The sequence below is a fragment of the Oncorhynchus kisutch genome, linkage group LG5 (assembly GCF_002021735.2).
Source record: "Oncorhynchus kisutch isolate 150728-3 linkage group LG5, Okis_V2, whole genome shotgun sequence".
Classification (NCBI taxonomy): Eukaryota; Metazoa; Chordata; class Actinopteri; order Salmoniformes; family Salmonidae; genus Oncorhynchus; species Oncorhynchus kisutch.
Window position 1 is genome coordinate 33,207,311 of NC_034178.2, and position 10,058 is coordinate 33,217,368.

The 10,058-nt window shown below is 40.5% G+C and overlaps 2 protein-coding genes across 2 annotated transcripts; one reads left to right on the plus strand and one right to left on the minus strand.

Annotated features, from left to right (window-relative positions):
- Nucleotides 1-738: 738 nt before the first annotated feature.
- prok2 (prokineticin 2) lies at nucleotides 739-3,516 on the plus strand. The gene is made up of 3 exons (XM_020482141.2): nucleotides 739-917; nucleotides 2,149-2,274; nucleotides 2,469-3,516. Exons 1-3 carry the CDS (start codon nucleotides 846-848, stop codon nucleotides 2,592-2,594), a joined length of 324 nt encoding a protein of 107 aa, XP_020337730.1. The 5' UTR covers nucleotides 739-845; the 3' UTR covers nucleotides 2,595-3,516.
- Nucleotides 3,517-5,740: 2,224 nt separating this feature from the next.
- On the minus strand, nucleotides 5,741-8,352 carry LOC109890171 (probable G-protein coupled receptor 173). The gene has a single exon (XM_020482144.2). The coding sequence runs from the start codon at nucleotides 7,462-7,464 to the stop codon at nucleotides 6,343-6,345; it is 1,122 nt and encodes a 373-aa protein (XP_020337733.1). The 5' UTR covers nucleotides 7,465-8,352; the 3' UTR covers nucleotides 5,741-6,342.
- Nucleotides 8,353-10,058: the final 1,706 nt, after the last annotated feature.

Consider the following 10,058-nt stretch of genomic DNA (forward strand, 5'->3'; position numbering starts at 1 on the left):
AATGACATTCTAGATGATTCTGTGCTTCCAACATGGTGGAAACAATTTGGGGAAGGCCCTTTCTTGTTTCAGCATGACAATGCCCCCGTGCACAAAGCGAGGTCCATTCAGAAATGGTTTGTCAAGATCGGTGTGGAACTTGACTGACCTGCACATAGCCCTGACCTCAACTTCATCGAATACCTTTGGGATGAATTGGAACGCAGACTGCGAGCCAGGCCTAATCGCCCAAAATCAGTGCTCAACCTCACTAATGCTCGTGGCTGAATGGAAGCAAATCCCCACAGCAATGTTCCAACATCTAGTGGAAAGCCTTCCCAGAAGAGTGGAGGCTGTTATAGCAGTAAAGGGGGGGACCAACTCCATATTAATGCCCATGATTTTGGAATGAGATCTCCGACAAGCAGTAGTAGTGTATATTTGATTGCTTATGACTTGTAAAGTGGAAATGTATATTTCATAGAAATATATATACTGTATGAATGCTGAATCTTCTGCTCAAGGATGACAACACAACTACAGGCTTGAGATCACTCAAAGGGTATGATAATGGTGGAAAAGAACAGGAAGAATTGGCATCAACATAAAAAAAATGCCAGAAGGATATTGTCGTGTTGAGCTTTACCTTGGGCTTCTCTTTTTTTCTCCGGAGGCGATGCTGGTGACTCATTTAGATGGAATGGCTGGCTGGGTTTATAAACCTCTCTCTGTCCTCAACACCAGACTTTGGAGGCCACCTCTCTTTCCAAGTCCATCTAACGCACACATACACACGTAGGAACGCACAGCAGACCATCTCTTTCACCCTGGAGAACACAGGAGCTGGAGAACTTTTCTGCTTCACAATGCGGTTCAGCTGCTCCCTGCTATTCTGCCTACTGCTTGTGTCCCATGGGTCCTCAGCAGTCATCACAGGGGTAAGTGTAAGCGAACAGGTTCTAGAAGCCAACCGAGTTATGAATAGATGATACTATAGAAACTTCATATTTTGTTATGGTAAGCTTGATTTGGTTGAATATGAAATAATTATCATAATTGATCCAAAATGGAAATGATAACAGGGGGTAAATGATCTCAGAGTGCCATGAGAAGCCTCTGATGAAGAAACAATGAAGTTACAGTCTGTATAACAGCATGTTTCATGTCAGAATGTCATTATCAGTTCAAGCCTGGCTATACCCAGAGAAGAACTGTTTGCGTTATGTTGCAGCAAGTAGAAGTATCTTTTCAATCAATGTGAGGTTAGCCAGCTGTGAGATTGCCTTAGCAACCCATGTAGTAGAGCACAATTATTGTCTTTTAAGTTAACATTTTAAACTGTGTAACCACAATAGTTCCTTCTGGGCGAACCAGTGTCAGATAATATGGGGAAAAAATATTTTTTCAATGTCTCCAACATACTGTATCTATACCCATCTATATGGAATAATTTGGACAATTCATGTTCCTTGAATATGGATTTAACTAGGAAAAAGGTTTTAATATATTAGTGGTCCTAGTTTTATAACTAAAGCGAAGCTTTTGCAGAGGCAGTACTACGCAGGTACGCATTGTTGCACAGTACTTCGGGTGCCATGCAACCTGTTTGCTATTTGTGTAGTGACACTGTTCTATTTATAACAATCTATAGTTTTTAGCAGAATTGTCTAAAGCTGGGCATAAGTTGTTTTATCAGCACCAATGACAATGTGGAATCTAATTTGAGGATGAAATATAATAGATGAAAAACGAAAAAAGTGCCAGAACAGTGCAGGCATATAGGGATGCTAATATGACTTGAGGTAAAAACAAGCAACCATGAAACAGAAACAGATTCTCCTCCCAGATTGTCACATTCAATCATCCCCTCTTTCCCTCATCTCAATCCTTCATTTCATTCAAAGTGAGAGCAGTCACTCAAGTTGTTCATATCCCTCTGAGCAATTTCAGGATCCTTTTTAAAAAATAAATAGCTTGCGATAACCTCCATATTATATAGCAGCGCCAAACATTCCAAAAATATATCAATATCTGTACAAAGGGTTTGGCTTATACTGAGCAGTATTTGGAAAAAATACAAAGTCACTTTTAATGCTTCTCAGTTTTCTCTAAAGCTTTTTTTTTCCATCTTTCAATTCAACTCTATAAAATGGTGTGTAATCTCTCCAGGCCTGTGTGAAGGACTTGCAGTGTGGAGAGGGGATGTGCTGTGCGGTCAGTCTGTGGATCAGGAGCCTAAGGATGTGTGCCCCTATAGGACAGAAGGGAGACGAGTGCCACCCCATGAGTCACAAGGTGGGCCAAGTTTTGTACATCGTCTCTTCTCTGTATTACCTCACACCATATCTCACTAATCAATACCTCCGTCTCCACTTAATTTCTATTGGAGCAGCAGAAAGAGTCCTGATTTCCTTACAAAGTATGGACTGACTTTTGTCTCTAAGGTGTAACATTTTGTTCACAGTATGAATTTCTGTCTTTGTTTCCAGGTTCCCTTCATTGGCACAAGACTACATCACACATGTCCATGTGTGCCACATTTGGCATGCATCACCACATCAGAGGGCAAATCAAAATGTCTTTCACCGTACAACTACTCAGACTACTACCTCTGAGGACAACCACGGGAAGTGCTGATAGTCATTTTCTAGGTCTGCCTTAGTTTTTAAAATACTGTTTCCATTATATGTATTAAAGATAACATATAGACATTTTCAGGTTGAATTATATTTGAAAATAACAATTTGCTCTCCCTTCTTATAGCTGCAATCCTTAATTGAAACATTAACAGTTGACACCCCGCCACAGTTTCAGTAAAAAGTTGAGGAATGGGGCTGGAGAATTGCAACCACTCTCAAATCCATAGACTACACTATGGATGCAAGGACTGACAATCCATGATATCAAAATTGTAGTTTTACATTTACCTTGTTTACAAACATTGGAGTAAAACAAACTTATATTTGGGGTTTTGATGGGTACTACAGTTGAGCTAAGCTCATGAGGCATTTATACGTATATTCTTCAAGAATCAATGGATACATATCATTCATTTATAAGTCCAAAATGGATGTAGCAACTAAGGATGACCCTTTTAAGATTCTGGACTTCACAATAAACAAAATATGCCCACTGTAAATGCTGATGGTATCTAGTGCCATTCCAAATCAAACAAGAACAACGACTGGATCTGTACATAGGTCCACGAAATATACAGTTTCACAGCTTTGCGACTTTACAAACGTGAACGTTAATTATCTGCATAATTATGTTTAAACCGATATGGAATAAAAATCCTTTCGGGTTTGTTCGTGAAAGACAGACAGAACTCATTTCAAAAAGAGCTACTCTGCTTACTATTGTGAATGGCCACTAACAGTGTGTGACGTCCAAAGGACATTTTGTCTCTACCGTGTTGTTGTATTGTACTGTATGCGACTGGACCTTATGTGCATTATGCTGTTGTTGTTGTTATTGGTGGTGGTGGGACCTGCCATTCAATCACTGGACTTGTTTTTGGGGAATAAATGCAATTCAAATAAATAGGAAAAGTGTCTAATCATGTACCTCTATCAAGTGTATTTGAACGTTTCTTAATACAGATGCGTGGTCAGACTTCCTCAACGTCATGATGAACACTCTACGTTAACGTAGAGTCATTATACTTTAATACTACGCTTAAATATCATCTCTAGGGAGACAGGAAGGAAATGCAATCAAGGGGTCATTTCATTGAAGGAGCACGTTCCTTTCTGTTATCTGCAACTAGGGCACGCACATCACCCTATACCATGCTTCTGGTGGCCCACAGTTTTTACTGGTCAGGCTGTGTGAGCAGGAAAACCTCTGGGCCCAAAGCATATTCGAAAATAACTGAGCCGCACTTCACTAACATTGTAGTTGAATTGAAAGAGTTTGGGAATTTAAAGGTTAAAACAGAAAGTTCTATTCTCCTCTGACATCAGCAAAAGAAAGAGTTTTCTCTGTAATAATAGACAGCTCTGAAAATCTCTCATTGTCAGGCTACATTTTACAGTGCATTCATTCAAAGCGCAAAGCTATAATTAGATTTGTCCAATGGTTAAGGGGACCAGCGTTCGTTGACTCATCTTAATCTAATTATTTATTCATGGGAATCTGTGTTATTCAGCTCTAGTTACATTTCAAACTACTTTCTCAGTATTGATATAGATTAGCATCTTAACGGGTCAATCTCCCAAATGGCCCAAATATTGGAGCTCATCCACAGTCCAGTGATCAAAATGATGTATTTTAGACGTCCATGGATGGTGCTCACTGGGAGTACACTAGCACATACAATGTGGTCACTGAGCCTTGCCATTTCAATGTAGGTATATTCAGACAAGGGCATCATAAACTCTATGCAATAACACAGATTTCACCCTAACTTACTCTAGGGATGAAAAGTAAATAACAGCAGCAGATGTGGGGTCAACAATATGGCCGTGTACAGGCTCTGCAACATTTTTTCATGAGCACAGCAAAGAGGCAGAGAGAGTACTACTGGGGCAGAACTGTTGCATTAAAAAAATGCTTGACCTGAAATGGTATTTCATGAGAGAATTCAACGGTGAGTAAGATTCAGTATCTCAGAAGCCACAGAGATTCTGCTGATAGCCTTGTATGTACATGCTGGGAGTGGAGCAGAGCAGATGTCAGTATGAGGCAGGCATGTTGTGATGGTTATGAATGCAGTGAGGCCAGGCCAGGGAGGGAGGGTGTACTGTAGGTATACTGCGATGGCTCTGCACAGAAACAAGAGCTAAGCAACTCCCACTCTATCCCAATTCCCCATAGGGAGGTGAACCGGGCTACAAAGATTAAGGACTCCAATTAGCTGACAGATTTTCATTTACATGGCTGTAACAGAGACGAGCAGTGATCCAAATAATGACTATTATACACTGTTGGCTTTTTTACATACTGCGAGGTGCATGTCCTCTCTCTAACTAAGCGTCAGCTGTCAGAGCAGCTTAACGGTCACTGTACCTGTACACAGCCAATCTGTAAATAGCATACCCAACTACCTCATCCCCATATTGTTATTTATCTTTTTGCACCCCAGTATCTCTACTTGCACATCCTCATCTGCACATCTATCACTCCAGTGTTAATGCTAAATTGTAAATATTTTGCCTCTATGGCCTATTTACTGCCTTACCTCCCTAATCTTCTACATTTGCACACACTGTACATAGATGTTTATATTGTGTTGTTAACTGTACGTTTGTTTATGTGTAACTCTGTGTTGTTGTTCTTGGCCAGTTGTAAATGAGAACTTGTTCTCAACTGGCCTACCTGGTTAAATACAGGTGAAATATATTTAAAAAAAATAACATGTTGGCTAGTTAGTCTTATCAGAAGAATGGAGTGTGCAATCAGAGGAAAACTGGACTCTTACTGCACTTCTTTTTCAGGACCACAAACTTCCTAAGGCCAGTTAAATACTATGGTATACAAATAATGGTCGTATTTCGCCTTACAGCATGGAATAAAGTAGTAATACTAAAATAACATGATTTGCGTATAATCATATTCTTGTTTCAGGGTAATACACCACATAATTTGTGCTACAGTACAGAAAGGGCTACAATACACAAACAATATGGTAAGCTGAAAGTAATTGGGTTTGTGGATGACGATTGGAAATGGATGTTCCCATATGGTTTTTGTATTGTAACTGAACAGATACTGTCCAATAACCATTTGCTTATTGTGTAGTACAGAATCAAAGCAATACTCATCATTCATTTGTTGTTTATTTACTCAGAAGTCCAAACATTGCAAACACCTCTCTGTAGCACTGACACTTTTCTTCTTTTAGAGTCCCATGGTCATTGTCCATAGAAAAACAAATGATTTGTCTATTTTACAGGGAATGTACAAGGGATGCATTTGTATCACCAGATCATGTCAACATCCAGGAAGAACATGTATTTGCAAATTACTGTAAAAGTGAGTTAACACTTTCTCCACACAAATAATTCTACGATTTTCTGAAAGATACAAAGTCATTTTTTTTGGTTTGTTCAGAATAAAGCAACAAAATAGCTTTACAGAATATTACACACGTCATATGTCTTTCTCACAGGGTTGACATAGGCCTAGGCTATACTCAAAGAAAATACTAATGAGATTCATAAAATATGCTAAATTATTAGTATTTGAAATCAAGATTGGAAACTTTATACACTTTCTGTATGTGCAAATCACAAAATGTGGCCTTCAACATATGTGGAAAAATTGGGCAAGCAGAGCGACTGAGAAATATCACCTATAGGCTTTAATACCAACATGACAGTTCTGTTCGTTTTCCCTTGTCTAAAACAACAGTTGAACCTATCAGATGACACAGTAAGGCTCCATAGACATAGGCGTCTGTGTGCTGAGACAACACGGGAAACAAGCTCTGAGACGGATCCTCAGCTCCTTGTTGAATATGAAACAAATAATGGGATTCGCCCCCGCCTGAATGAACGTCATCCACACCGCCGCAGTCAGGTAGACCTGTGGAATGGTGCCTCCCTTGACAAAAACTCGAAGGTAGCAAGCAACAATGTACGGGGCCCAGAAGAGAAGAAACGCCAGAGTTATCATGTAATACATTTTCCCTATGCGTTTCTCCATTTTAAATTCATCCAAGACAAGCAGCCGCCTGTTTCCATTATGCGAGGCTTGCCTGATGCCCACTAATGTTGGTGGGGTGGGGCCACGTCCAAATCCTGCAATCCAATTGGCAGCTGCCTGCCCAGTTGCACCTGGCCCGTGGAAGGTCCAGTTTTGGCTTATAGCTGGGACCAGCTGAGCGGGTTTCATCTTGCGGTGGTCATAAACGAAACACAGCATCTTTATGTAAACAACGTGGGTTGTTCCCACGATGACAGCCAGCATCAACATGAAGCCCAGGGTATCGTTTGCTTTCACGTATCGGTGCTCGAAAATGCATTGTTCCTCCTCATGGATGAATTTGTAGGTGCCAACGTCGAATACAGGGGGGAAAGCCATAGCGACAGAGAGGGTCCAGACCATGCAAATCACTGCCACACATGTCCATAATGTCATTCGTTTGGAATAAAACCGGTGGTGTGCTATCGCCATGTATCTGGTGACACTGACGCAGAAGAGCAGAAACGCTACATGGAAACAAAAAAGGACTGACATGAAAGCAATAATCTTACAACTTATAATGCTGTATGTCCAGGTGGAACCGTTATTGATTGATATCATCACAAAGGGGAAACACACGGTAGACCGTATTATATCTGCCAAGCACAGATCAAGTAGAAAATAATACGGAGCCTTTTGAAGGGAGCTGTCTTTCAGCACCAGCAGGGACAGCGCCACATTCCCTACAAGGCTCATGCAAATGATCAGACCGAGCGAGGCCAGTTTCACCGCAGAGGCGGTGATAGCATAATTCTGTAGTGAAGGATTGCTTTCCCCAAACTCGCTTGTATTTGCCATCTATGCAACCAGGCTATTGTCAAAGCCGCGTTGATTCTATATTCGCACATCAAGTTGTCCTGCTTCCTCTCGTCGAAGTATCAATGATTGATCAAAATTGCCCTGCAAAAAATGTACATGATGCACGTTTTAAGTCAAAAATACCTCAGGTTAAACAGAATCTGCGTTTTAACCTATTCAGAATATAATTAATTATTCTCCTGGGTTTAAAGCATAGCCTGATTAACAAAAGCAATTGATATCCATCGAAAAATGAAGTCACCGTTTTACATTGCTTTTCTTGTAATCCTTCATCTCAAGTGTCCGTTTCGAATATGAAATACACCCATGTTCGTAGTTCCATTTTCTGCTGATAGCAGTGTTCGCACACACCATTTTAAAAGGATCCGTTTAATGGGCACAAATTTCAAAAAAATATCTCCATTTCCACTGATGGCAGAGGTTCTCGTTCGTCTTGCGGAAGAAATAAACATAAAACGGGGGACAGGCCGTCATCATCACTTCAGCACGCAATTAATAGGGCATGGTAGGCTATAGCCAAACCACTGTTCAGTCCGCTCAATCGAAGGCATGGTTTATGGATAGATCCAGAATTAAAGAACAGTTGTATATAAACTATACGCGTTGGTTTGTATTTGTGGAAAATATGTCTACTATTTACGTTGCCAAACGAGGTTGAATCGGATGAGGTAGAGACCGACAACACTGAACAGCCAGAGGCTAATCTCGAGATAGATGAGATGTAATCCACGTCCTCAGATCAGAAACGGAAACGTTTGTCCTGTGCGTGTACACTATTCTGCGATACATGGACTCATTCAATAATTGGATCCTGTCTCATGCATTCCTCAGGCATGCTTTTTCATGTAGCCTATAGAAAGCCTTGTCAAATGCAATCGTTTCGGTCGGGGGGGGGGGCTCCGTTACTTTTACGCTGAGTCAGCTTTAAAGGCACAGTCTTATACAACCAACCTAACCTAAAATGCAACGATCATCATCTAATTTAAAAATATACTGTAAGTAATTGTGTGAATTCATAGTCATACAGTCACACAGGACAGGTGCATTATGAACATGCTACCAAGGGTCACAGAGATATATTTCTATTGACCCATGGGTTTGAGTTACTATCTCACCCAAGTGTATGACTCTTCTGATTGCATTTACTATTTAGTAAGTCACTACAGATGATCCATGAGTCTTATCCCCTGAACAGACATAGCCCACTGGGCACACACTGGTTGAATCAACGTTGTTTCCACGTTGTTTCAATGAAATTACATCGAACCAATGTGGAATAGATGATGAATCTGTTTCCAGTGGAGCAAACAGTAGGCTATTGTAGTCTACTTAGAAAGATTTTATTCCTGTTTCTACTTTATTAGTCACATATGTTTCCAAATGCAGTCCAATTTTGACTGGTCAATATGCAGGATAGGCTTACACAACTTTGCCAACATGATTAGTTGGCACTACCAAGTAGGCTAGGCCTATAAGACTACCAACAATTTTTGTAGCCTAAACATTTGAAAAACTATAAGACAGAAGCCCACATATTACTATCACCAATTATATGTGATATGTTAGAGACATATCCATCTTATTTAACAAACTGTATGCACATAATATGGCACAATATGATATGTGGCAACGGTATGCATTATGTCAATGGAGTTGTAACACAAATCTAACAGCTGTGATTGACCAGTGCCCTCTGCAGGCAAGGCATTTTAGTGCAGGAGTCACAGAAATGCAGTACTGTATTTTTATATTTTTTCACCTTTATTTAACCAGGTAGGCCAGTTGAGAACAAGTTCGCATTTACAACTGCGACCTGGCCAAGATAAAGCAAAGCAGTGTGACAAAAACAGCAACACAGTTACACATGGGATAAACAAACTTACAGTCAATAACACAATAGAAAAATCTGCATACAGTGTGTGCAAATTAAGTAAGGAGGTAAGGCAAAAAATAGGCCATAGTGGCGAAGTAATTACAATTTAGCAATTAACACTGGAGTGATAGATGTGCAGATGAGTATGCGCAAGTTGAAATACTGGTGTGCAAAAGAGCGGGAAAAAAAACAAATATGGGATGAGGTAGGTAATTGGTTGGATGGGCTATTTACAGATGGGCTGTGTACAGCTGCAGGGATCGGGAAGCTGCTCTGACAATTGATGCTTAAAGTTAGTGAGGGAGATATAAGTCTCCAACTTCAGTGATTTTTGCAATTCGTTCAAGTCATTGGCAGCAGAGAACTGTAAGGAAAGTGGCCAAAGGAGGTGTTGGTTTTGGGGTATCAGCCTACTCAGGGGAGTGAGAGAGGGGGAGAGAGAGGGGGGGGGGGGTTAATTGAGGGTCTATCTCCTTCGCAGGCTACTTGTTTATGTTAGGTTATAAGCTATGGGGCCTATCATAGCAGGCATAAAAGAAACACCTGAGCAGAGTCCCCTAATCCGGTTTTCAGGGGAATAGTGTATAGTGTAGTCTAGCCTCGATCACACCGATAGTGTCATTGCGTTGTGGTACACCAGAAGTACATTGATTTCCAATGGAACTCTGCGTTTGCTTTCTAGCATTGTGTTCAAAGGAGT

Coding starts and splice junctions, on each gene's coding strand:
- prok2 (XM_020482141.2), top strand. CDS start 846: ATGCGGTTCAGCTGCTCCCTGCTATTCTGCCTACTGCTTGTGTCCCAT. Junction 918..2,148: donor CCTCAGCAGTCATCACAGGG/GTAAGTGTAAGC, acceptor TAATCTCTCCAG/GCCTGTGTGAAGGACTTGCA. Junction 2,275..2,468: donor GCCACCCCATGAGTCACAAG/GTGGGCCAAGTT, acceptor CTTTGTTTCCAG/GTTCCCTTCATTGGCACAAG.
- LOC109890171 (XM_020482144.2), bottom strand. CDS start 7,464: ATGGCAAATACAAGCGAGTTTGGGGAAAGCAATCCTTCACTACAGAAT.